Raw genomic sequence first — 27,905 nt, 5'->3', positions numbered from 1 at the left:
CAGCTACTGAGAATAGAAACTGGCAACAGAACACACAATATCTTATATATATTTCACTTTTCAATGTTGACCGGCAACTGGCCCTAGTGGTAAACTACTCCTGGGATTTTGTCTGAGTGAATATCTAGTCTTCATAGGATTTTTAAGACCAAAGTTGACGGGATGAAGGACTCAGCTGAAAAAATGAGGCACTTGAGAAATGATTTAGAATGCAGCGATGAGAATATGTTAATGAACATACAAAAAAAAACAGGTGCCTGGAAATTAATCAGGTTAAAGTTAAAAGGAAATAAAAAATCTCCGGGATCAAATACAAATAAGTTGTTTACAAGGGTTTTATCCTTGCCCAATTGCAACACATTCCACATATCCTAACATCAAATCACTGTTCCCCACACAGTTGGGGGTAAAGGTGGTTAGTAAGGCTGAGACATTGTGTTATCACAAGTGTACAACTCTTGGATAGTGATAAGAATTAGGCAACTGGTTAGGATTCACCCAGTCTTTACATGCTCCAAAATTCAATCTCTGTGTATCACTGCAATCAGACTGATTAGTCAAAACGCTCAGATCTCCTATCAGACAGTGCTTTGACCCAATGTTGACCAATGTGCATATGGGTTTAGATGAGTGGACCAGTAGTGGCTAGGCACTGTGCCAGCAGTGTTTTGCATCATGCAATTTGAAAAGGGGCACAGATCAAGGGAAATGTTCATAGGTGACCGGAATTATTAGGTAACCCATTGAAAGAGCTAGCAGAGGCACAATAGGCTGAACGGTCTCCAATGCTATATTATAATGATTAACTAACTGGAAGGCACAGCTATGGCACCAATAAAATTACATCAATTAATGATATGAAACAGTAAACAAAATCATACAAAATATTTTAGCACGACAACAGAAACAAGGGCTAATATGCCTTATGTACTCTTCCAAGCATGGTGCCTGTTGTTGGACGATCATGGACAAACTCAGGCTGTGTTCTTAGATTTTTCCTGCAAGGACATATACATCAGGGAATGTATATTGAGAACAACTAGCCTTCAAAATCAAACAAAAAAAACATCTTGGAAACAGTAGGGGGTATCGACACAAAGATCTGTCTAAACCTCTCAGATTGGATTCTTCATCCAAAATGGACCAAATCACAACCTTCCACTTGCAAGCAACAATTTTTATAAAATGTAAATATTATTCATCACAGCTCATTGGCAGGACCAACATTTAACAACTTGGTGTGTACTTCATTTCATATGCAAATGAGGAGAAGGGGCAAAGTGCATGTGTCATTGGTCCTTGAACAACTGTACAAACATGACACTCATATAAACCAGAAGCACAGCTAAGAAGTTCAAAACTGCAAAAACACCACACTCTGGAACACTGCATAAGACTGGCTTTAAAACAACCTGTATTGAACCTCAGCTGACAATTTTATACATACATGCACACAAAATACCTTTTTGATCATAAAAATCTATTAGAAAACCTAAATTCAGTAGTGAATGGTACTTCTTCGGAGTATTGTTGGTTGTTTGTAACATGAACACTCGCAAGAATAGAAGAAAATGGCAGCTAAGTGTTTCATAATTAACCATTTGATCCTAAGGGACAACCAATGCACATTCCTTTGGTGAGTGTTAGTATACTGAGTAAAAACAATGACTGCAGATGCTGGAAACCAGATTCTGGATTAGTGATGCTGGCAGAGCACAGCAGTTCAGGCAGCATCCAAGGAGCAGCGCAATCTACGTTTCGGGCAAAAGCCCTTCATCAGGAATAAGCTTATTCCCGATGAAGGGCTTTTGCCCGAAATGTTGATTTCGCTGCTCCTTGGATGATGCCTGAACTGCGGTGCTCTGCCAGCATCACTAATCCAGTGTTAGTATATTGCAAATCTCAAAATATTCTACCCATTTTAAAGTGAAAATGCTACTTATTGTAAACAGCAATAGAAAAGCATGGATTACCAGTCGGTCTGTACATAGAGAAATCTAAGATTATATTTTAGTTTGACTTACTTTAATGCAAATGCTTAACCTGTCAGTACTGTGTGTATAGCAGAATAACTCATTGGTGCCTTGTATTTCAGCTATATTAACAAAGAACATTTCTGGCTAGAAGCAAAAGAGAAACACATTGTGAAATACCTCTGTTGTGCCACTAAGTGAGCAGCACAGTTAGTCAATCTCATTCTCCTGACATCACCTCCGAGGAAGATATTTTATTCAAAGTGTCTTTCCTGGCAGTGCCTTAAATAACCAGATTTTAAAAATATGAAACAATTGGTCCACCTCATTATCCAGTCCAGTTTTGATTGCTTGAGGAAGGTGAAGAGGAATTTCTCAAGAATATGTTTTCAGGAATATCTATCCAGGTGATTGGATGTCTGAGGGGAGAGGTGTGAGAAAAATAGTGTTCCATCAAGAAACCTGTCCATCATGAGAGAGGGGCAGCTTGATGGGCCAGTTCATCACCTCCTGCTCACCAATTCTATACTCTTTAATTCAACAACTGAGTGCTGTTACTTGCTAGAGGTGAACAGTTATAACTGAGTACAATAGAAAGCTCAGGCAGGGAGTTTATATCCACATAAAATAAAAATAAAAATCATGCAGTCAGGAAATTGTGATCTCTAGACACGCAGTATGGCATACAAGTGGTGTGGTCAGGTAAAGCAACTCCAGACGGTGCCTCTTGCAGTAGGCTCTACTTATCTTTTAATTTCAGAATCCTAGTAGGGGTGCCTTATATTCTTGTCAGAAACAAGGAAAGACAAAGGCAATTGTTGTAGTGCTGATTTGGCACTCATGCAAATGTCAGTCTGAATAATAAGGCCTGTAAAGATAATTACTTAAAAACTTACATGCAAGCAAACAACAGGCATTGTGACAAATGTTCCTTAAAAAATGTCTCTAGTATACAAATAGCGATTGTATGATTACAAACATTGAAATACCAAATGCCAATTGTTTAAAACATACCTAAACAGTACAATCAAATCAAACCATCCAAAAAACCCATTACTCCTAGTGAAAAAATATCTTACTTCAGCTGCATCCAACACTGAAATATTGCACAGGTCACTGAAGTTAGTCCCATCAATTAATAACCAAATGTAAAGCACAAATGGCAATGTTTTTGTTATATCTGTTCAAATGACAATAGAATTTCATAATTCAATAAAATGCTTTTCTTTTCTTAAAAAAGGGTGATAGCAAATTTTCTTAAGTATTTTAAGCTTGATCTGGTGATTCTTGGTCCTGGTAACTGGGCTACTTTCTCACTTGAAGGAAGTGCTTTCACAGATTAAATCATACTGCATTCATGATTGCTTTCCTTTTAGATAACACGGTAGTTCTGGCTGGATGCAGAAATGCTGCACAACTTGAGCACATCGATTTTCGGAATAAAACGTGAATAACTTGTAAACAAACCTAACATCTTCAATCTGATCCATACATAGCGACAGTAAATCAGACAAGTCAGTGGTCACATGTTCCATTTACAGACAGGCATCGTTCCACTTTTAAACTATCACAACCTTCAACCAATTTTGGGCCGAATGATTTGCTTTTCAAAGCCTCTGTACTATCTTAGTTGTTGACAGCCAAGTACTGGAGTGTCTGTAATTATAGTCTACCTCTGAAGTGTCAGAATATCCAAATTAAAAACTCTTACTGATCGCAACAGTTGCACAGACAGCACATATTATGAGACCGCTAGAGTTTTCCACAGCGGGCTCCAAGGCCTCTGCTCTTCTTGGTCCTCTGCTTGTTTGGCCGAAGGCTGATAACTGCTCCACCATTTATCATGTTGGAATTCTGGCCAGAGTGACTGCCGCCAGCTGTATTAAATACTCCTGGGAGAAGAGGGGAATTTCAGTGATTACATGATAATTTGTAGTTACGGTTAACAGCACTGTATGGCAGTTCTTGCTATCCCATTCATTTCACATCGAATCTAAAACTGTACTTGCACAGTCTTGCAGTAAAATTTATCTTCAGCCCCAAATTGATTCTTTTAAAGAAAACTGATGCAATGTACCCATCAACATAAAAAATGTCAGTCAGCTCTCCAGGAGAAACCAGGTGGTTTCCTTGAACAATTGGGATGGGTGATAAACATTGGTCTAGCCAGCAATGGTCATATCCTGCAAACTAGTTCAAATTCAATATATTCAATGTTTCACATCCCCACAAAAGGGATTTCTCTATCTTGCTAATGGGAACTAAACACTAACTTGCTTCCTATGCCACTGCTTGACACAACAATTGCTGCTGCACGATATGTCAGAGGTCTACAATCTTCTGGTAGTATTAATGAGACTGACAATCTGCCATGAAGTCTGAAGGGGACTACTGGCCCCAGGTGTCCCTGTTGCAGCCAGTTTTCAGAAGATTGCTACATGACAGGAAACAGATAGAGAAAGTGAGGACTGCAGATGCTAGAGAGTCAGAGTCAAAAGGTGTGGTGCTGGAAAAGCACAGCAGGTCAGGCAGCATCCAAGGGGAAGGACATTCAATGTTTTGGGCACAAGGCATTCATCGAGAGTGTGAGGCCATGAGGGGGGCGGGGTAGATGAACGTGGAGCTTGATGGTGATAGGTCAGAGCAGAGGGTGGAGCTGTTAGGTGGGAAGGAAGATGGACAGGTCCACTGGTTTAGACAAGCTGTGGCACAGAGTCAAAACCATTTGCTTTCAATGATTACTTGCCAAGTTATACATCACTCAGGTAGGACTGCTTCTGCTGTCATAAAGATCCATCACAACCAGGGTTTCATTGGGTAGCACTCTTGCCTCAGAGTCAGATCATAGATTCAACCTCCACTTGAGGTGAGATACAAACATAGGCTGACAATCCAGTACAACAGCATGACAGCCACTGTACTGAAGTTTAGTTTATCAGATGAGATCTTAAACCAAGGCCTCATCTACAATGCTCCCTTGAAGCAGAATAGGGACACATCCAGGTGGCTGTCTCCAGTGTATTTGACTGCGCTGTGCATAAGCAGGTCACACTCAGACAATGAAAATCACAGAATGCTGTCCTTTGCCCTCTTGCTCTAATGTGCAAGAGCACAGATCAATTGTTTTTCTTTCTTAGTGAGTTAAAATTTAGAAATCTTGGAGATAGTACAAAATTGATTAACTTGGCTATACCGGGGGAGAAGATTGGTAACTGTGTCAGCTGGGACATGGTCAATGGCATCTGACCTCTGAGTCACAAACTTATGCAATCCAATCCAGAAACTATGGCATTGGTGTGTACAGAATCTTACTATAAGCAAATTGGCTTTTTAAAAAAAAAAGTAATATCAGTGATTATGCTTCAATAGGTACTTCATTGTGAAGTGCTTTAGGACATGCTGAGTATCTGCAAGATGGTAACCAAATTCAAATTACCCTTTATTGCTCGAGATAAACCATTCACACCTAACAGCGAACAACCATGCCACAAGGTGAAGAGGTGGGACTTGTTCCCAGAGAAACAGTTAAGGTGAACTACAGAGATTTGTAGGGAATAAGGGGATCGCAAAGAGAAAAGACAAGCAAGCCGCTGAATAGGCCAAAGATCAACAAAATGCATGGCGCAGGAGGGAGTTTGTGGGAGAGAAAAATGTGGGTTAGCTATTTCCTGGGAGTACAGTTTTCATCATAGGAAACTGCCACAAGAAACTGGGGTGTTTTGTATCGAACCCTGACAATCAATATCAAGAGCAGACTTCCATCCCTAGACTTGAGTTGGTGTTCTACATAAAATACTTTTGTCTCATTTACTTGAGCATCTGGCTTCTTTTCAACTCTGAAGCATTTTGACAGCACAAATGAACAAGGCATTCAAGGCCTTCAGGTTTTATATATTCAACTCAGGAATATCTGTATGGATTAATGAAGTACAAATTACCTATGCGATTGCTTGTCACATGTACTTGTTCCTGTTCTTCAGTAGTATGCTGTTTGAGTCGCTGAAGGTACTTCTCAGCCAGATACTTGAAAACTGTGGACACAAAGTAACTTTAACTTTGCTATTCCCACCATTGTGTAAATTCCCTCAAGTCACTATTTAATACACTGTGTCTATTGTGACAATGAAAGCACTTCGACTAATGATATTGAAACAATATCTGTTTCAACAAACTGTTAAAATGTAATTAGTTTCAAGAACAGATTATTTCAGCAGATTTTAATATATTTAAATAAGTCTTCTCACACTGAAAAATAGCTACTCTCAATGAATGGCAACAAAACATCAGTGGGAATAGATACACATTTCAAAGAAGGCCAATGCCATTCATCCCATTATCTCTAACCTTTTCTCTGATGCTCTGTTAATAACAGAGCTGAAAATAGGTTGGGTTTTAGCAACAGTGGATAAAACTCTCCACTTGGCCACAACTCCCCAACCAATGTTCAATTCAAGAGCGGATGTAATCAAGTTTGATATTCCCTTCTCTCGGATTTTCCAGGTACTGAACCAATCCAGTAAACGTGTCTCAGACCACTGACACCCAAAACAACCATGTATCCCTCATAAAATAGTCAATAAATCTGTACAAACAAACAAACACACAGTCAGTAAATAAGGTGCAACACTGTCCATACAAAAACAAAATTGGGAGGACCACAATTAATACCCATTAAATAATAATGAGACATTTGCAAGTTAACAGGCAAGGAACACAGAGCTGGATTGACTAACTCTTACACAGAGAGGCACAGGTCCAATAGACCAATGGACTGTTTCTGTGCTGTATGATTTTATGCTGCCAACAAATATTATGTAAAACAATATGCAATAAGAAAGGCCCCCAAAACAATTTGAATCAAGGTGACAAATTTCTGGAATTGAGGACATTAAATAAATAACTTTTTTAGCTAAATACTGTAGGCCTGTTGGCATTTCAGAAATGTCACCTGTGTTTCGCTCAAAACAAGATATAGCTATAGGTTGCCTGGTCACATTTAACATTCAATCACTGATTAGTTCTGGGGTGATTAAGGTGAGAAGCTGCTTTAATGTCTCAAACGTTAATTGTTACTAATCACACTCCTCAGGAGACAGAATTAATGTGGGAGACAAACTGATCAATAAATAGCAGAACAGGAGAGCTAAGTATTTTTGTTTTAATAATGATGAAGATAAACATTGTTTCCTTGCTTTTGACAGTACACTGTGCACAAAATTTGAACCACTGGTTTGAAGAGAGCTTCCATGTTTAACATGTGGCATCATGCAATTTTCTTCTGAATGAAGAGACGCATGGCATCAACCCATAGTTCAAACAATGGTAGACTAATTAGTAAAGTTAGGCCACATGAGATTCAGGGTGAGCTTTGCCAATTAGATACACAATTGGCCTAATGGCAGGAAACAACGGTGGTGGAGGTTTACTTTTTGGACTGGAAGTCTGTCACTAATGGTGTTCCACAGGAATTAGTTCAGAGTCCTCTTGTGTTTGTCATTTATATTAATGATTTGGATGACAATATAGAAGGCATGGTAATTAAGTTTGTGGATGACACCAAAACTGATGGCATAGTAGACAGTGAAGAAGGTTTTCTAAGATTACAAAGGGATCTCAATGAAGTGGGTCAGTGGGCTGAAATATGGCAGATGGAGTTCAATCTGGATAAATGCAAGGTATTGCATTTGGGTACAAACAAACCAAGGTGGGGTGTTTACAATTAATGGGAGAGCCTTGGGTAATGTTGTAGAACAGAAGGACCTAGGGGTTCAGGTTACATAATTCTTTAAAGTTTGCTTCATATAAAGACAAGGTGATTAAAAGGCGTTTGACACACTTCCCTTCATTGCTCAGTCCTTTAAGTGTAAGAGTTGGGAATGCAAACTGAGGTTGTACACAACATTGGTGAGGCCTCTTCTGGAATACTGAGTCAAGTTCTGGTCGCGCAGTTTAGGAAGCACATTATTAATCTGGAGAGAGTTCAGAAGAGATTTACTAGGATGTTGCTGGGTGTGGAAGGTTTGAGTTAAAAAGAAAGTCTGGATAGGCTGGGACTCATTTCACAGGAGTGTAGGAGGTTAAGAGGTGACCTTATAATTTTTATAAGGGGTATAGATAAGGTAAATGGTGGTGTTTTTTCCCTAGGATGGGGGATTTCAAGGTTAGAGGTCACATTTTTAAGGAGACAGATTTATAAAAGACATGAAAAGCAATATTATTTTTACAAAGAATGATTAGTATATGGAATGAACTTCTAGAAGAAATGGTGGATGTGAATACTATTACAACATTTAAAAGAAATTTGGATAAGTACATGATTAAGAAAGTTTTGGAAGGTTATGGACCAGGAGCAGGCAGGTGGTTGGACTACTTTAGTTTCGGAATATGTTCAGCATGGACTGGTTGGACCGAAGGGTCCGTTTCCATTCTGTACAATTCTAAGTATCTCAAAATTACACAGTTCTTGCAAATGTATCCAAACATATGAAATCTGTTACCATTTGAACAACTATCCAGGTCTTTTTGTGAGAAAAGATGGGCACTGAATTAATGCTATTAAGATGGATGGGGTTGTACTTTTAGTCTTTCAAAATTAAATGTATTGAATATAAATAGCTTGATTTATTCCCTTTTAACTTTTCTTTTGCATAATAAACTGTTTACTGTTAAAACCTAATATAGACAATCATATGCTTGCGTTTCAACAAAAGGCCGCCTTATTATAAAAGAAAATCAAAAACAAAACATGACTTATCAAACCAGATTTAAGTCTAGGATCTAGTGTCAACATTAGCTGGGATCATAACAGTATCGCCTAACCATTTGGACTGCACTGAAACCCTCAATGCCTATGAGTCAAAGGCAGTACACTCTCTGTTTAACTCAAACTCCAGAGAATCATGTTAATAGGTTTTACAGCATCTACTATGGTAAACTATAACAGTTCACAGTTATATAGCACTTTGGATTTTTTATTCAGATTCAAGGTGCTTCACAGGACTGTTATCTGATAAAATTTGATGCCAAGCCAATAAAAGACACATTTGGACAACTTGGTCAAAGATCTAACTTCATAAAGCTTTAAAAGGAGGAAAGTAGATGGGAGTGACTGACTGACAGAATTAAGAATTCCTGAACCTAGGGTTTAGACTGAAGGCATGGCTATCAATGGAGGGACGTCATTTCCCAGAGGAATGTCGGTCTGAAAGAGGGGAGAGGGGGAGGGAATGGGGGTTGAGGGAAGTGGGGCGGGGTGGGGGGGGCGGGAAGAAGAGCTCCTGTGGAAGGATGTGAACACAACAGTTAGCATGGAGAGAAGATTCTTTAACACAGGCTAATGATTGGACAGCTTCAATATCACCAAGTCTATTAACTTTAATGACAACTAATTATACATATTAAAGTTATGAACAAAATACAAAATTAGACAGGCATGATTCACTCCGTAGGCTCACCTTCAGTGACATTGAGATCCTCCTTCACAGAAGCTCGATAAAACCGAAGCTTCAGCTTTTTAGCTAGGGCTTCTGCTTCTTCGCTATATTTCAAAACCAAAGAAAATACAAAGTTTAGCGTTGCCCTTTGCAAAGAAACAGCTTACCAGTTACCACAGTCGTACATCAATGTTTTACAGTGATTCTGTAAATTTGTCAACAAAAGCAATCCTCCGTCTTCCTCCACACATTTTCCTCTGCTCAGGTTGCTGATGTTAACAAGCACTGCTCACATAAATGGTGGTGGAAATCTTAACTATATTTTCCTACCACCACCCAAACATGCAGTTGAAATTGGGGATCAATTGAAAGTCATGAAGCTGAGGTAGATAGATTTCTTTTAGATATGAAGAATTACAACAACAGCTTACACACAGGAACAGTCACTTTCTCACTGAACAGTGGAACGAAGAGGCTGAATGATTTATTCATGTCAGTAGCCTGTGTTCCTCATGGCTAATCCACCGAGCCTGCACATCCCTGGACACTATGGACAATTAAACCACCCAGTAATCAGAACTATGAATGTAGAGTTGTGAGTTGTGCAAAGGGAGATTGCAGGACTAGCACCGATGCAAGAACCAGACCCTGAGACCCACAAAAATTATTGAAGGTAAGCTATAGGATGGGCTTGAAAATAAAGTGGTCAGCAGCAGGGAGAAGAGTTTTGAAAGAGTGAAGACAGTGCTAATGTAGCAGGTCCCATGCTCCCCTGGAAGCCAACAGATGCAGGATAGTGTTGGAGTTCGGGCTCAGGACATGCCCCAGGAGCTGTCTCAAAGTTGTGGGAGTTTGGAAGAAACCTGTGGGCCATCAATAATTCTGCAGCCAAGAAAGGGAGAGACGGAAGCCTACAAACATTATTTGCTTGGCCCTGTTGAGAAAAACTGGAGCTTGGAGAAAATTGGTAGTACCAGCTTAGCAAAGCTAGTTAACTGTGGAAAAGCTTGATTTGTTCATGTGAGGTTGTGTTGGAGGGTAGTCTCAAGAACCCATGCTTGTGTAGCATCAGGAACGGACAGCTAATAACCAGAATGTGAGCAATCACTGAAGTAGTCCATGATGGAGCAAGCTTTAAAGGAGTTTTGAAGCCAGATCTTTGAAGTTGAAGAATTAGAATCCCTTGTAAAAGTTTAATGGGATTTTAAGAACCACAATCTCACTGAGGTCTGCAGAGAAATTTGTGGTATCCTTTTTGACCTAATTTTCTGTTTGAGGTGCATCAAGGAGTTGCTAAACAGTTTGTCCAGCAGCCATATTTACCTCAAGTTAATTCTGGAAGTGAGGCTATCACTTTTATTTATATTTTATTGAAAAGTAAAATACTATTGATGCTGGAAATTTGAAAGAAATTTGCTGGAGAAACTCAACAGGTCTGGCAATATCTGTGTGGATAAAAATAGTTAATGGTTCCATGTCTGACATTACTCCTTCAGAACAGTTATGTATGTTGTAAATTGTTTTAATTGGCTAACTTTGCATGGTAACATTTATTTTGATACTTCAAAACTGTGGAATCTTGCGGCTTTATTCTTAGTAGGTATCGAGGATCGCAAACTTTATCTACTTTAAACAAAAAGCTTATTGGCTTCTAGCCAGGCTAGTAATACAGCTAGCAGTCTCAAAGATCAGAATGCTCAGTGCACCAGTGCCTATTTACATCTTTAACCAAAACGATCTTTGTTAGTCTGCAATTTTTTTTTTCTCTACCATCTTACATTGTCCTGCTATTCTCCTGTTGGATGTTGAATTCACATTGATTCTTTGCAATAGGAACCTATGGTCTTCCACAATATACTTAGCAAGGCATTTAGTAATCCCTTCTGCTCTCCTCAAATTTGATCCAGTGCCGTTGAAACTCCTATCTCTCTCTTGTATGTGATATTGTAAAATGAGCAAATATGAGAATGGAATTCTGCTCAGTGAAACCTGTCACAAAAGCCAAGTGAAATTTCTTTTCTGCTGTGCTCGCCAGATGGCTTAAAACAGCACTTTCCACTGTTCGCTGATCTAAAATTCCCCCATAACGGAAACAATTCATAAATCAGAATCAAGACTCTCATCTCCAACTATTATCGTCTTCCCAGTTTTAAAATTGCATGCAAATTTGTCTGAGTTTGATTGAGTCTTTGAATATTTGTAAGGCAGAGGTATAAATTCTTGATAAGCAAGGATAAAAGGTTAACAGGCTTAGGCAGGAATATGGATTAGAACTTATAATCAGATCAACCATGGTATCACAAAATGGCAGAGTAGGCTTGAGGCTGAAAAGCCAGCTCCTGTTCCTTATTTGCTTCCGACTTGAATTTCAACCTCTGTACCTGGATCAGTAAAGATTTAAGAAGGGACTGTTTAAAAACTGCATTTAAACTTTTAACTGAAGCAGCTGAAAGCCAAATCATTTTTTCCCATTGGATGTGGGCAAGGCCAGCATTTGTTGCACATTGCTGATTACCCTTGAACTGAATGGCCTTTATTACAGAGGGTCTGGAGGTATATGCAGACCAATCATGTAAGGATGGTACATTTCTTTCCCCTGAAGGAATTTGTTGAACCAGATTAGTTTTTACATTATAATGACAGGTTCATGCACCATTGGTTATGGTGAGACTGGAACCCACATCCCAAGAGCATTAGCCTAGCTTGTAAGTCTTGTGACATTATCACTTACCATTGTCTCCCTTCAAAGTAGGAATCCCACATGATAGACGAAAAACATTCTATGAGAGAGCAGAATTCTGTGTCTAGGTGTAAATGACACATTTCATCATAACCTGCAATTCTGCATAATTTTATTTTCCCCTTCACCTTTCAAAGGCCACTTTCCAACAAGTTGCTAGCCTCAAGTTCCCATCGCTGCAGAAATGGTCTCATGGATTTCCTCCAATGCTGGCCTTTTGAATTTTGAAAATTTTCTTCAATACCTGCATCTGGGATCTAGAATTCCCTCCCTCAACCTCTCCATCACACTTTCATCTTTTAAGAGGTTCATTAAAACCACTTTGGGTAAGGTCAGTGCCAAATCTCGAGAAGTGGCTTGGTCATTTTATGTTAAAAGTGCGACATAAACACAACTTTAAGTTCTTTAGTTATTGAGGAGTCTGATATATAACCATATAAGCAAATCAGTCAACCTAAGTAAATCTATTTCAGACATACTTTTTAAGTACAGTTTCATCCAGGAGGTCTATTTTGTTCTGTACCAGGACTGTAGGGATGTCTCCGACTTCAGCTTCAACCTTCTCTTTCCAGCTTGGTATAGCCTCAAAGGAATCTCTGTCTGTAGTGGAGAACACCAGCACACACGCCTGAGCACCTGTGATAAGGCACAAAAATTTCTGAATTAAAATAGCAACTATCACTTTCCTCCTGAACATTTTAACAAACAAAAATTGCTGGAGAAGCTCTTTTTCTCTCCACAGATATGCCAGACCAGCTCAGTTAACATTATGAATCCAGTGACCCTTCTTCAGACCTTCACTGGACTTGAAACATTAACACTGCTTTCCTTGATTCTGGCAGACCAGCTGAGTTTTTCCAACAGTTTGCTTATTTCACATCTTTAGCATCTGCAGTTCTTTTGTTTTATTATAGCCACTGCTATAATGTTATGTACTGGCATAGTTCAGTACAAAAACAACCACTTAAAACCAGAATAAGAACTATGTTGGTGAAAAATACACAACCTGTTCCATTTATCTTCAAAAAATCCTCCAAACAGTGATATGATTAGATTACTTACAGTGTGGAAACAGGCTGTTCGGCCCAACAAGTCCACACCAACCCCACGAAGAGCAACCCATCCAGACCCATTCCCCTACATGTATCCCTTCACCTAACACTACAAACAATTTAGCATGGGGAGAATGTGCAAACTCCACACGGACAGTTGCCTGAGGCGGGAATTGAACCTGGGTCTCTGGTGCTGTGAGGCAGCAGTGCTAACAACTGTGCCACCGTGTTGCCCGTAAAATATAGAAGAGAGTCACCAAAAACTTTTCTGGCAAATCTTTCTTGACCATGGTGTAATGGTTGTTAATCTGAGCTCAGAAATGGGGTTTACACAGCATATATCAGTGCTGAAAATTTCATGAGACTAGAGAAAAAGGCCAACTAAGTGTCATTCCTTTGATTGCTGGGAATGCAAGACAGTGGAATTAAAACACCCATTTGCTGAAGTTAGCCTAAGAAGCAATGTTCAGATATCGAAATGATTTGTTATTTGTTTGCTATTTTTCTGGCTTTTGGCTTTTTTTTGGCACGTGTTAGTGAATCTGCGCAGTAGTTAGCGTGCAACAGATTAATTATTAGTCTTCATGATCAGAATGATATATTGTTAATCTGTCTGTATTAAAGATGTGCAATTTCACATTGCATATTTATAGAATGCCCTTTTGAATCTTCCATTTAGGTTAAATCAGAAAACATTTAGTTTCACCCAGGATTCTGTAACAGGTTTGAATGCCTAAATCAGAAGACAAACTAGCAGAGATTCACTAGATTACCTCTATAGTAGGCTTTTGTAATAGCATCAAACTCCTCTTGCCCTGCTGTATCCCACAACATTAATCTGACGTCTTCATCATTAACTCTGAAAGGTAAATGCAAAATTTCAGATCAAATCATGTGCCTTGGAAACTCTTAATTTGTCACTGCTGTACTGTACATTTAATCTAGCATTTATTATGCTTAATTACAGACAGCTTACTACATTTACCCAGTTTAGAGCTAAACCACAGCTGTTCAGCATCAACCAGAACAGTTATCACAGAGACTGGTATTTTACGACTGCCTATCATTTGCTTCAATATTAGGTATCAATTTGCTTGTTATAGTGGCTGCTTTCAAAAGATAATACATAAAGAACTCATGCTTAAATCACACTTAGAGTAATTACCGGCAAGTGGAACATTTCTATTTAATTAGTAGCTGACGCCTTATTATAGGGTTGTTTGTGAAATGCAATTTGCTCACGTCAACCATTTTATTGCATCTCTTCTGAAGATCTCTGTGCAAATTGTTCCTTTGCTCAGAGGTTAGGTAAAAATAAACTCTGCCAACTGCTGGCAGTTGTATAAATGTAACCCAAGTAAACAATCCTTCAACTTTCTCACCAACAATTCAGGTGAGAAACTTCCACCTACAATGTAACATTTTGAAACTTGTAACACTATCATTGCTAACTAAACATTTCACTACTCATCAATTAAGTTCAGTTACAAACATGATTTTGTAGACTGTAGGTTGAAGTCATACCCCAGACCTCAAACACCTCATTTAGGCTAATGTAGTACTGAAGTAGTGCTGTGCTGTCAGAGAACCTGCCTTTCAGATCAGGTATTAAACAAACCAAGGCTCAAGTCAAGTTTAAAAATTCTGCAAAGGCACTGCTCACAATGCAAATGAGTTCTTCAGAGCCCTAGGTCACAGTTTTTCCTAAACTAAACAAAAAAACCTAGTCAATAATTTTATTCAATGTGATGGGATCTTGCTGTGTACAAACTGTTGACCAACTTTCCCCACACAATAGCTTTGAAAATATTTTAAATAATGAGAAGCACTGTTGACTATTCTAATGATTATGAAAAATTTAAAAAATAAGTCAAAATATGAATTTATTGGAAGTTGTAGTGTTTCATACATTTATATGTTCAGAAAGCATTGTACTGTATATCAATGCTGAGACAGATGATATTTTAGTATTGTTATCCTCAGCAAATCAAATGGATTTCTAAGTCAGTTATATCACAAGCTGTGCACACTTGTAAAGTACCCCTCTGATCTAATAAATCATTTTAGCACCAAGCAAATCAGTATCCCTTCTTCTAAAACACTGCGATATTCACATCCATCCTTCCTTGAGAAAGGTGTTCCCTTCATTTCCTGGAGGAACAGTGTTAACTGCCTGCCACAATGTTGCCATTTCTATACTGGGCCCAATATCCATCAGAAACAAAGAATAGATTTGCTGAAATAATAACACGTCAGTTGCTCAGGCAAGAGGAAAGAGGTCATCCTTTAAGTATGAATTTAAATTGAAGATTCAAAGGGAAGCAAAACTACTGACGGATACCAACTTTCAGAAACGGCAGTGGTTTTTCTGGGTATTTAAAGTTTTGTATGTTTCCTAGAGTGATTGTTTCCCTCCCCGATTTCCCTACATCACATCTGTCCTGAAATGTTCTATTCTTTCCAAAAATTTTTTTTCCCCTTTTCTCTTCTGTACCAAAAGCATCCACCTGATCTCGCAGCATGTTGTTCTACAGGCATAGTCCATCCTCAATTATCTGGGCTACACCGAATGCCGCGCCTAAGTCTCAATAGGAAAGTGTTGGTAGATTATTTAATTGGAGAACCAAGTCCACGCGAGGTCTTGCTCTGAAAAGTCATAGTGTACTTGAAATGTTTATGGTTTCCCTTTCCACAAATGCTGTCAGTCTCTTGTTTCTTCAGCATTTTCTGTGTCTGTTTCAGATTTCCATCATCTGTAGTATTGTGCTTTTATTCGCTATCTTGTTCTCACCGGATTGTGTCCACATCCAGCAACAGGGCCAAATGGCTCATCAGTCTGCAGGAACCTGGACACCTTCCCCTTTCCTAATATAGGGGTGCCTAAGCCAGTTAACTTACAAACAAAGCAACTCTCTAATTCCCCAGCTGTTTGCTACCTTAACCAGTCACACCACAGACAGAATGTTCAAGGTAACGGGTAAAAGAGCTAGAAAAAAGGGGGAAAAGCCTTTTTCACTGAGTTGTGATTGTCAGGAATATAATGCTATGCCTAAGATTCAGTAATGATGCTCAGAAAGGAACTAGATATCTGCCTCAAATGGAGCAAGCTACAAGGCTATGGGAAAGAGTCTACAGGCATCCCTCTCTGCTTTAAAATTCCAATAAATCAAGGTAAACCAATTACAGCAATGATGAACTATATTAAAGTGAATGGCCACAGCATGTGTTTTGCCACTGGTACCCATTGCTGACATGGAATGGCACATTTAATCCCGAATGCCTTTCAATCTACATTTTATTAATTGCTAATATTGATTTTTCTTTCCCATGATTCTACTGCCAAACTTCTCCTCCACAAATATCTGGACTGACACTGGAATGACAAATCACACCTAAAATGTATTACAATATAGCAGAATCTTCACTCACTGAATTTGTCTTTCCAAGAAATCCACTCCAATAGTTTTCTTGTAGTCCTTGGTGAAAATACCCTTGCAGTACCGCTGAATCATGCTCGATTTACCAACAGCTCCATTGCCAACAACTACCACCTTGATAGCGACTTCAATATCCTCTTCCAGCATGGTGTTCTAACAGTTGAGCAATATTTTCCTTTGGCAAACCACCTATAATTAGAACTCTAGTTCATGAACCTGGAACAGAGACAGAGAGTTACTTGATCTTACATGTTTTATGTTTATTATCTCCATAAACTTGTTTTAGTTGGTTACAACTGCAAGCTTTTGACAAAAATAATATACTGTCCACCTGAAATGAAACTGAATGACACTGCATTACACACATGAAAAATTCAACACAGCCCTCCATAACCCACATGCATCATGACCTGGCTCGAAATAGAGCTGCCAAGTGGCTCTTCAGAAACTTTTGTTTTGGAACAAGTTATTAGTTGCTCAGAAGCAGTAAGGATTATCAGTGCTGCCTTTCTGTCTGTCTCCTGGCAATACCCAACCACAGTCAGCATCTCCTGGAGTCAATTTCAAGATCTGGAACATTTATTCTAGCAAAGCACTGACAATTATTTTGTCAGTAACTCAATGTACCTATGACCAAATAGAGAGAAGACTAAGAGAAGAGAAAGGTAAAGCTGAATTAACACTGGAAATAAGTAGAAAGAGATGCTGATTTGATCAGATGAAAACAGTTGGAGGGGTGTTGTGCAAATTGTAAACTGGCATGCATCAAATGCTGATTTTTGCCATTTTGCTTTGATGTACTGCAGGCATTATCTTTAAAATACAGTATTGTGATAACAAAACCAGCAAAGAGCAATTCTGAGTTTCACATATCTATATTAAAGACAAAAATGTTAAACAAGTAACTGCCTAATTGCTCAAAATCATAAAATCAACAGAAACAATGATTACACTTTTTATTTTGAAAACATGCTCTGCCCAATGAGGTTAGAACCTGAATAAATATCAAGTGCATAGTTGAACATCAACCAATGACACCCACGTTGGTGGAGCTTATGGACAGATGCCAGTTCATCCTTTCCGGGTATCCAGCAAAAGTAAAGGTATCTGTATTTCTCCCCTCATCTGTTCCCACTGCTGAAAACCTTCCTTTGTTACGATATATTCTCACAAATCAAGAAGATAATGAAATAGGCAATAACTATCATTACAGAAAAAAAATGAAGGATACTAATAGGGTTAAAGGACGATAAATCCCCTGGGCCCAATGAGTTGCATTCTTGCATATTAAAAGGAATTAGTTGCAGAGACACTGGTTATAATCTTTCAAGAATCCTTATATTCGGGAAAGGTCCCAGAGACTGGAACACTGCCAATATAACATCTTTATTTATACAAGGGGAGGAATCAAGAAACACATTACTGCAGGCTAGTTAGCTTCATAGCTGTTGTTTAGAAAATGTTAGAGTCAATTCTAACGAATGTTATTAAAGCATTTAGAAATACATAATACGATCAAGAAAATCATGCCTTACAAATTTAATAGGATTCTTTAAAGTAACAAGTAGGATGGATAAAGGGGAAGCAATGGATGTAATATGTTTGAATTTTCAGCATTCATTTGCTAAAGGTACTACACATTAATAAGATAATGTGTATTGGTATTGGAGGTAGTATATTAGCATGGATAGAAGTTTAGCCGTCTTGGATAGATGACAGAGTATTAGGATAAATGGAGCACTTTCAAGATAGCTACCTGTGACTAGTGGAGTGCCACAGGAATTAGCACTGGGTTCATTATTGTTGGTAATTAATAACGACTCATGAGAAGTGAATGTACTGTAGCCAAGTTTGTGGATGACATAATAATAGGTGGGAAGGCAAATGATAGGAATGACAGGGATAAAAACAGGTGGTGAGTGGACAAAAACTTGGTAGAAGGAATATAATGCAGGAGCGTGAGGTTATGCACTTCAGAAGAAAACTGAATGTTTGAAAAGAAACTATAGCACAGGGAGTTTTAAATCCTTGTGTCTGAATCACAAAAAGCTAACATCTAAGTTCATCAGATAATAGAGAAAGCAAATGAAATGTTGGCCTTTATTTCAATAGGAATGGAATCTAAAAGTAGGAAAGACTTGCTAAAACTATAGAAGGTTCTGTTCGCTGAGCTGGGAGTTTTTGTTGCAAACGTTTCATCCTCTTTCTAGGTGACATCTTCAGTGCTTCGGAGCCTCCTGTGAAGCGCTTCTGTGCTGATTCCTCCGGCATTTATAGTGGTTTGTCTCTGCCGCTTCCGGTTGTCAGTTGCTGTCTACTGCAGAGACAAACCACTATAAATGCCGGAGGAATCAGCACAGGAGGCTCCCAAGCACTGAAGATGTCACCTAGAAAAGGGATGAAACGTTTGCAACAAAAACTCCCAGCTCGGTGAACAGAACCACAACAACGAGCACTCGAGCTACAAATCTTCTCACAAACTTTGAACTATAGAAGGCATGTGTTAGAGTTAACCTAGCATAATGTAAACAGTTTAGTTCCTTCAGCAAACTAAAGATGTACCAGCATTGGAGAAAGTTCACTGTGTTGATCACAGGTATGGAGAGACTTCATGAGGAAATGTTGATTAAGTTGCATCTGTACTCAGTGGAGTTTGAAGGAATAAGAGGCAGCCTTATTGAAACATAAAAGATTTTTAGCGGCTTTGACAGGGTGGATCCAGAGAAGTTATTTCTCCTTGTGGGTATCTAGGACCAGAGGGCACAATCACAGAATAAAGGGCTGCATGTTTCGGACAGAAATGAAGAGGAACTTCTCTCAAAGGATTGCGAATGTGAGGAATTCTTTATCAAAGAAAACTGTAGATGCTGTATATTCAACGCTTAGGTAGCAGATTTTAAAATCAGTATTGGAATTAAGGATTATGGGGAAAAAGGCAGGAAAGTTTAGTTGAACTTTATTGGATCAGTCAATATCTCATTGGAAAGCAGAATAGATTGAATGTGCTGAATAGCCTCCTTCTGCTCCTACATCTCATCATAATCATGGATTGACAACTCACATTGGCTTTGACAGTGACACACACACCCCTGAATTACTAAAAACTTTCACCCCACTCCTGTGTATTCTCTTTCCATGTAACCATGATTTTACTTCGTCAGCAGAGTCCTGGAACTTGCCTAGCCTTATGGCTCAATTATGCAGGTAGGTTCAAAGAGCACGTGGCAACTGTCAATTTGATACATCAGAAACATTGGATTCTAAGTATGACAAAGTTTTAATTAAAGGCTTGATTACTTGGTAATTTGTTACATTATTGCATTAGTTGCCTATTTAACAGCTTTTCCTCTGGATATCTGTTGCCAAATGTCACAAGCAAAACACTCAATATGCAGCTGCAACTATAGAACAGAACAAAGAGAGATAATCATTTAATCTACGATGAAGAATATGGTCATTGCAAACATAACTAAACCTTTGTACAGGAACACAAGTATGTTTACAATCATAAATTTTGGTTGGCACAACCAGTCTTCTTCAGCAGTCCCTTGGGATCGAGGATGACTTGCTTCCTCATTTCAATGGGTTCTAAGGTTATTGATAAGTTCAATGAGCAATTAACATCCCCTGCAGCATGCAGGGCAAATAGTGCTTGAAAGGTTGATAGGTGAGATGTTGGGAGGTTTATGCACCCTTTTCGAACCTTGACTCTGCTCCTGCATGTTTGTGTCAAAATCTCCCCATTTTAGTTTGACACAAAGGGGTTTCAGGGAGTTAGTGGGATACTTTACCTCTTCACGGTTGCTTTGAGGACATTCCTAAAACATCTCTGTTGCCCTCTTGGGGGTTTTTTGTTGCAACCAAGTTTAAGCAAAGCTGGCTTTGAAAAGTTGGAGCTTCGATGTTGGTTTGGGAGAGGATGCTATTTTTGGATCATTTTTTGGTCACTGAATTTGGAGGAACATGCAAAGGTGTCAGTAGTGGTACTGCCACCAGCTTTGAAGGACCTGTTGTAGATTGTCCAAGTCACCAAAGCACAATGGAATGCAATTCCTATTGACCAGTAAATCAAGTTTTGGCTAGAATGAGAGAGGATGGGACTGAACAAGGAAATATTTCACAGGGTTAGTGAAAGTCAAGTTGAAATTAAAGCCATCCAGGATAACTCACTTTGTCACCTTGAGTTGCCTGTTCTGTAAGTTGTCGTCTGATTTATTCTATAGTAGCAGAGAGCACAGACAGCCTCACTTATTAAATACAGAACTTTCTGTTCAACAAAAGAATATCAGTGTCAGAATCAATCAGCCCAAAAATCTTTAAAAAGTGAATTCCCACACAAATGGGTCAATGGTATACTTCATTTACATTAGCAGAATTCCTATGACATTTCGAATTAAAGTACACCATTAAAATTGAGAATCGTTCATCCTCATACAAAGTAAAATTGTGGAAGAAGCAAACACACCACAAACTGGGAACTGTAACCATTATCTCAAGGATATTTAGAGATGGGCAAAACAAATGCTGAATTTACCAGCAGCACTTACAATCCATAAACGAACCCAGCAATATGGCGCAGGAACAGGTCCTTCAGCCCACAATGTTGTGCTGAATGTGATGTCAAATTAAACTAATAATTCAACCTGACTTTGGTCCATTACCGCCATTCCTTGCATATTCATGTGCTTATCAAAAGTCTGTTAAATGCCCCTATCGTACATGTCTCCACACCACCACCTCTGGCAGCAGATCCCAGGCTACTGTCAAAAACACTTGCCCTTCACATCTCCTTTGAACTTTTCCCCTCTCACTTTAAATGCACGCTGACCACACAACCCCTCCACACACACACACACACTCTTAATTTTGGACATTTTAACTCTAGGAAAAAAATTCTGACTGTTAACCCTATCTATGCATCTCATAATTTTATAGACTTTTATCAAGTCTTCCCTCAGTTTCTGCGGCTATCTCCTTATAGCTCATACTCTAATCCAGGCAGCATCGTGGTAAACCTCTCCTGCACCCTGTCCAAAGCCTCCACAATTTTCTTGTAATGTTATGACCAGAATTGAATACAATACTCTAAGTGTGGCTTAACCAAATTCTTATAAAGCTGCAACATGACATTCTGACTCTTGTACTCCATTCCCCGACCAATAAAGGCAAGAATGCCTTGTGCCTTCTTTACCAGCCAATCTACTTGCATGGCAAATGAATAAAAAAGAGTTCCAAACCATCTCCTGAATGCTGAGGCAAGGTCATTATCTTCATATTGCTGTGTAGCTCCTCATTGCTACAATGAAAATGACCTATGTCGTGGATCCATCATGGGGAGATGGAGCACATTTTTACAAGTTATTTTTCAGAAGGGTAATGATAACTTTAAAATAGAGGATCAAAGTAATTAAAAAGAGCAAAATGCACAATGTTAAGTAGCATAAAATGAGGAAGGCATCCAGATCGTCCTAAGTGCAAACAAATGCTGGCGATCACAGCCTGTCAGACAACATGTATTGAGAGACAGTGAGCTGAAGAGTCATCTAGACTCGGAACATTAATTTGCTCTGTTCCCATGGATGCTGCTTGACCCAATGTGATCTCCAGTATTTGTTGTTTTCAGTTCAGATTCCAACATCTGCAGTAATGTAATCCTTTGTCATAAGTGGAAGTGGGGAAAGAGAAAAAAGGGATGAGTGGCATGGATGATATGGACTGCCTCGGGCAACTGCCTGTGTGGACTCGGCACATTCTCCCTGTGTCTGCGTGTTTCCTCCAGCTACTCTAATTTCCTCCAACAGTCCAAAGATGTGCAAGTTCAGTGGATTGCCCATGCTAAATTGCACATAGTGTTCAGGGATGTGTAGGTTAGGTGGATTCGCCATGGAATACTCTGCGGAGGATCGGTATGAACTTGATGGGCTGAATAGCCTGATTCTACACCGGAAGGATTCTATGATACTTTGAAAAATGACAGGGAAAAAAAAACAACAAAGATTCAAACCTAGGAAATGGGGAAGTTTGGGACATTTTGCAGACTTGGAAGAGGAGGAAAGTGGAGCAAATACAAATGTAAATATTTAAAATTATAAGTGCTACTTAATTATGACTGATGCAGCCCAGACAGGACAATGGCAGGAGATGTGTGACATTTAATATGCACTTGATTTTTCAATTCTAATTGGTTATGAACCACCAGAAGCAGTGTCTCTAATCGTCCAATATCCTTGCCTGCATACTTCCATAACTTAGATTTAAACAGATCAACTAGTGCAGCAGACTGTCCCAGTTCATGTAATGGAAACATCATATTTTAACAGTGAGCAATATAATGAGTTATTTGGACAGGTGTCCAAAACCCCAAGCGAAGCAGGAGGTTTTATGGAATGCCTTAAAGGAGACAGCATAAGCTTTATGTAATGTATTCCAGAAATCAGGGAGATGAAAGCACAACCTCAATGGTGAAGTCACATAAGCATTCAGACATGCCTGAAGAGAGACAATATCCCACTTTCATCTTTGTACTGAGGGGAACCACCTGCTCGAATTAAAAATATTCATGCATTTACAGCAAGAAGTCAAGGATAAATGAATTAATTTCAAACATTGAGTAGATTCTGGTCTTCACTGTTGTGGTATATATTGCCTTGAATGCTTGCAATGCCCACAAAATGTAGGAGCAGAAGTAGGCCATTCAGTCCATTAGATCTTTACAGAGTAATTCATGCTCTTTAATATATCAGTTGTGATGATGATTCCATTAATTGTCTTTCAATTCATTCACTTTTATGTAGTGTAAAGTAACATTTGTGCCCTTGAAATTCCTGGCAATAACCTTCTCCAATAAACAGAAAACTTAGTTATCTCCCCGTAATATTAAAAAGCCTGACAATAATTCAAAAGCCTCCAGTATCAACATCTTGGGAGATTACCAATGACCAAAAACTGAACTGGACCAGCCATATAAATATTGTGCCTACAAGAACACATCAAAGGCTGGAAATCGTGAAGTAAATGACTTACCTCCTGACACCAGGTTGTTCACCATCTACAAACCAAAAGTCAAGATTGTCTATTTTCCTCCTGCCTGAATGAGTGCAGCTCCAAAGCTCAGAAAGCTCGATACATTCTAGGACCATGCAGCCAACTTAATGAACACCCATTCCACACAATGACGCACATTAGCAGCAGTGTGTATATAAAGTGCACTGCAGTAACTCACCAAGCCTCCTTCAACAGCATGTTCTAAACCAAAACCTCTACATCCCTTCACAAGGGTAGATGATGCATGGAAACATCATAACCTGCAAACTTGCCTCCAACATCCTGAGTTGTAATTATATCGCTTTTCTCACACTGTCACTGGATCAAATTATTGAACTCCCTTCCCAGTAGGACTGTAGGTATACTTAAGGGTAAAAAGTGAGGTCTGCAGATGCTGGAGATCAGAGCTGAAAATGTGTTGCTGGTTAAAGCACAGCAGGTTAGGCAGCATCCAAGGAGCAGGAAATTCGACGTTACGGGCCAGAGCCCTTCATCAGGAATTGACGGTATTGTAGATATACTTACTCCACTTGGATTGCAGCAATTCAAGAACATAGCTCAACACTTGTGATCTCTACGTTAATCCACTGCTCCCTATCTAAAATGGCTACACATTAATTCAGATCACCATTACTGAAAATGGGAAAGACTTTAGGACACAATACTTTATTGGCAGGATTTTAAAAATTCAACTCCATGTTGCTGATCCTCCTCCTACAATGCGGTACTAATTAATGAATAATTGACAATTAAATTAAGTGGCTCAGCACACTTCACAGAAAGGAAAATGTCAGAATGCTCCACAAAGGTAATAAAGGAGAAATTTCCTTTGGGAAGTAAGGGGAAAATAGACTGTACTCTCAAAGATACAGCCACTCAAAAGCTTTCTGGAAGCCTTGCGATGACAGAAATGACTGTGCAAACATTGTGATTTTTGGCAGAGAAATGAGATCGCTCGATATGAAGTCAATATATTTGTTCAAATCAGATTAGAGAGTATTTATATGAAAAGCAAGTTGTCTTTTTTTGATAATCTTCACCATGGGTAATAAACATTTGGATTAACGTAACAGCATCAGCTTCATGCTGGAGACTGGGTGATAATTAAAGGACAAGTTCTGAAATGCCAAAACGCCTTTTTTCAACTATTGGCTTTTCTCCCAATGTGCACTCAGTGCTAGTTAGATCAGCAAATTATGTCTTTATGAAAAGGCAAATATTATCTAGCAGCTGTAGAGAATTCCTTTTTAAAATTAGCTGTACAAAACCATTCACAATTATTAGAATACAGCATACTTATAAATGACTGGGTTATTTTATGCAATGCTACAATAAAAAGGGTACAACCAAACAAAACCTGCACCCATGCAACATGATGCTCAATTAGTTGCTGCAGAAACTATATCATGTTTCAGGGCCTTTTGTCTACAGTCATGTGGTATGAAAATGTAATACCCTTTCTACAATAAGGCCAATATTAAATCACACCAAAGTGTTAAGTTTTGCATTCCACCAAGTAATCCCTTCTCATTTACATGTACACTGTTTTTCTGCTAAAGGGAAACATAGTTAAGGGCTTCACTCTTTGAATGTATGAGACACATTACAATTACATAAAGTATGAAAAATCACACTACTCAACAATTACAAAAACCACCATGCTAATGACCCTTGCAAAATAAAGTACAAGTGATACAATCTTTTCAAAGGATTAAACTAGATGCCAAGTTTGTTTGACATTCCAAATCATTTGGATTTATATAGCCATGAAGAATTTACTCCATAATTGCCGATGTGACCTCAGTATATTATCTTTTGTCGTCCTTCCAAATTTCATGTACCTTCTGACATGACGTACCATTTGATGCCTCCTCCAAAGTTCTCGTCCACTCTTCAGATAGGTCAGAATTAAATCACTGATCTTCACACCTCATCTGAGAATCTGTTGCCCCCATTTTACCCTGTGCCCTGCCTGATGTATTCACTGACCTACAATTACCTCCAGCTCACATTTAAAATTCTAAGTCATATTCCCCAAAGCATTTCTTCTCTCCCTTTATATCCTGGTTCCTGTGAACTGCCTTGGGATCTTTTTACACACAAAAGATGCTACTTAGCTCAAAGGTGTTTGTTGTTGTATGTTTTAAATACAGAATGATAGAAGTTACTGTGGAAATACAGTCTGCTAACCCTCTAACCCCTTCAAGAAGAGTTTCTCTTACCCAGTATACAAAACAGAAATCCTGCAACATTACCTAACTGGGTAATATAGCTCATGACATTTAGACCTTCAAATTGCTAAAGCAGAATTTTTTATGTGCCTCTCACTACAGGACTTATATTACTGTGACCAAACAGAAGCAAGCCTCGAAACAAAACAGAAAGTGGCACTCCTACCATTTCCCCACTCTCTTCAAGATGCAGCTTAAATGATTCATCATTTCTTCCAGTTTCATAGTTTCTAACACCCACATTTCTATTCTCTGGAGTACACCCAACCTTTAGTCAGCTACTGGTCAAAAAACTCCACTGTCTTGCTCAACTCAACCTTCATTCACTCATTCTAACTAGTGCTCTACCTTCACACTTACCTTTCCTTCACCAGTGGTGTCTGCTGATTTGCTAAGCAGATAACTTTATCAGGAGAAGAGTGCAAGGAAAGTCATGTGGAGAAGGGACTTAAAATCAAATCAGCCTGTTTTTGTGCTGTGCATTCTATGAAAATCTATGCAGCATCCAATCATCTTCCAGACTTGGCTGATCACAAACTGATTGCCAGTTTACACAGGTTACCAAAAATACCAAATATTGCATTAAAAATGCTTCTTCTCTATCCAAGATCTGTGTCAACCTGAATAGAAATGGTAGATCGAACATCCCTGCCACACTTTAGTGCTAGAATTGTTTGAAAAAAGAGAAATAACTGCTATCTACTGCCCAGGGGCTGGTAAATTTACAAGTACTGCCAATCTCAACTTCCCATACAAACAGAAAGCAACCTGTAACTGACTCAAAGCTGTGTTCAACTACAATTCAAATTTAGCTTCAGCCCCCTCGACTCACAAGCCTCATTCCTGATGAAGGGCTCTTGCCCAAAACGTTGACTCTCTTGCTCCTTGGATGCTGCCTCTTCCAGCACCACACTCGCAACTCTGATCTCCAGCATCTGCAGTCTTCACTTTCTCATATTTGACTTAAAACAGTCCTCTGGTTCTGGACTAACCTAGAAGAGGAAATATAACAATATTCACCATGTCAAGAGTATTCAGATTCTGTATACTTCAATCAAGTCTTAACTGCAGTGGAAACCCACCCTATCCAATCTTTCCATTTAAGACAATTTGGTAATGAACACAACAGTGGATGCTGGAAATCTGAAACAAAAACGGTGGGCTGGAGAGAGAGCCTGGCAGCATCTGTAGAGAGAAAACAGAGTTACCACTTCACAGAGAAACCCTTCCTCAGAACTGATCAAGCTCGTAAACCTCTCCCGAATTGTCTCCAATCTTTCTTAAATAAGACCAAAACTTCACACAATCATTGCCGATGCACTGAACCAACAGTAAAACTGCAAACATCAAACACAGGAGGCGTTTTGAACCGACTCTGCCATTTGGTGAGATCGTGGCCGATCGGGTTGTGGCCTCGACCCCACTTTCCTACCTGGCCCTGATACCATTTGACATCCTCATCAGTCAAAAAGCTATCCACCTCAGCCTTAAAAATGTTCAATAGCCCCGTTGCCGTTCAAACGTCGTAAAATAAACGTCGATCAGCGGGTCTTCAAAGGTTCCAGCCACAAACCAAGAGTTCCCAGCCCCTGGAGAACTTTGGCAGCAGTACAAGTTGTATTTGCGTGTTGGGGGCTTCTCCGACTGAAAGGGGTCAATGCCATACCTTGCAGGCGCTTAGAGGCACCACCATTCCCCCCCCCCAAAAAAAAACAATGGGAGAAGACACCGATCCCAGTCTCTCATAAACATGAGCGGGAGGCAAACTGGACTCAGGGTGGGGATGTGGTCAGCCCAGACATAATTATCCCGGGGGAGGGAGGGTCAGGTGGTAGTGTCACCCTCTTTCTCACTCACACTAGGAGTGAGGCTCATCTCTCCTCACTCTCACTTACCCAGTCGGTCACTCACGCCGCTCCAGCATCTCCTCTCTCTCTCCCCCCCTGGAATCCAGACCGGGATCAAGAAGCTCAGAGCCGGTAACCCGTGACAACC

At 39.3% G+C, this 27,905-nt stretch overlaps 1 protein-coding gene across 3 annotated transcripts; it reads right to left on the bottom strand.

Moving 5' to 3' along the window:
* Positions 1 to 1,837: 1,837 nt before the first annotated feature.
* rab23 (RAB23, member RAS oncogene family) lies at positions 1,838 to 27,905 on the bottom strand. 3 transcript variants are annotated; one of them, XM_060821339.1, is made up of 9 exons: positions 27,806 to 27,905; positions 26,993 to 27,095; positions 26,743 to 26,902; positions 16,628 to 16,851; positions 13,972 to 14,057; positions 12,626 to 12,782; positions 9,428 to 9,510; positions 5,912 to 6,004; positions 1,838 to 3,865 (listed from the first exon to the last, which is right to left on the bottom strand). In XM_060821339.1, exons 4-9 carry the CDS (start codon positions 16,780 to 16,782, stop codon positions 3,726 to 3,728), a joined length of 714 nt encoding a protein of 237 aa, XP_060677322.1. In that variant the 5' UTR covers positions 16,783 to 16,851; positions 26,743 to 26,902; positions 26,993 to 27,095; positions 27,806 to 27,905; the 3' UTR covers positions 1,838 to 3,725. The 3 variants fall into 3 exon arrangements, with proteins under 3 accessions (XP_060677322.1, XP_060677316.1, XP_060677329.1); XM_060821333.1 differs by lacking the exons at positions 26,743 to 26,902; positions 26,993 to 27,095; XM_060821346.1 differs by lacking the exons at positions 26,743 to 26,902; positions 26,993 to 27,095; positions 27,806 to 27,905 and adding an exon at positions 20,806 to 20,864.

Source organism: Hemiscyllium ocellatum, chromosome 3 (assembly GCF_020745735.1).
Source record: "Hemiscyllium ocellatum isolate sHemOce1 chromosome 3, sHemOce1.pat.X.cur, whole genome shotgun sequence".
In the NCBI taxonomy this organism is placed as follows: Eukaryota; Metazoa; Chordata; class Chondrichthyes; order Orectolobiformes; family Hemiscylliidae; genus Hemiscyllium; species Hemiscyllium ocellatum.
Note: the sequence above shows the minus strand (reverse complement) of the source record. Positions and strands in the feature narration are given on the sequence as shown.

Bases quoted from the DNA above. Each gene is read 5' to 3' on its own strand.
- rab23 (XM_060821339.1), bottom strand. From the start codon at position 16,782: ATGCTGGAAGAGGATATTGAAGTCGCTATCAAGGTGGTAGTTGTTGGC. The intron at 9,511-12,625 runs GTATGTCTGAAA...TTTGAAATATAG, and splicing joins GATGAAACTGTACTTAAAAA to CGAAGAAGCAGAAGCCCTAG. The intron at 3,866-5,911 runs GTAATTTGTACT...CTCTTCTCCCAG, and splicing joins TGTGACAAGCAATCGCATAG to GAGTATTTAATACAGCTGGC.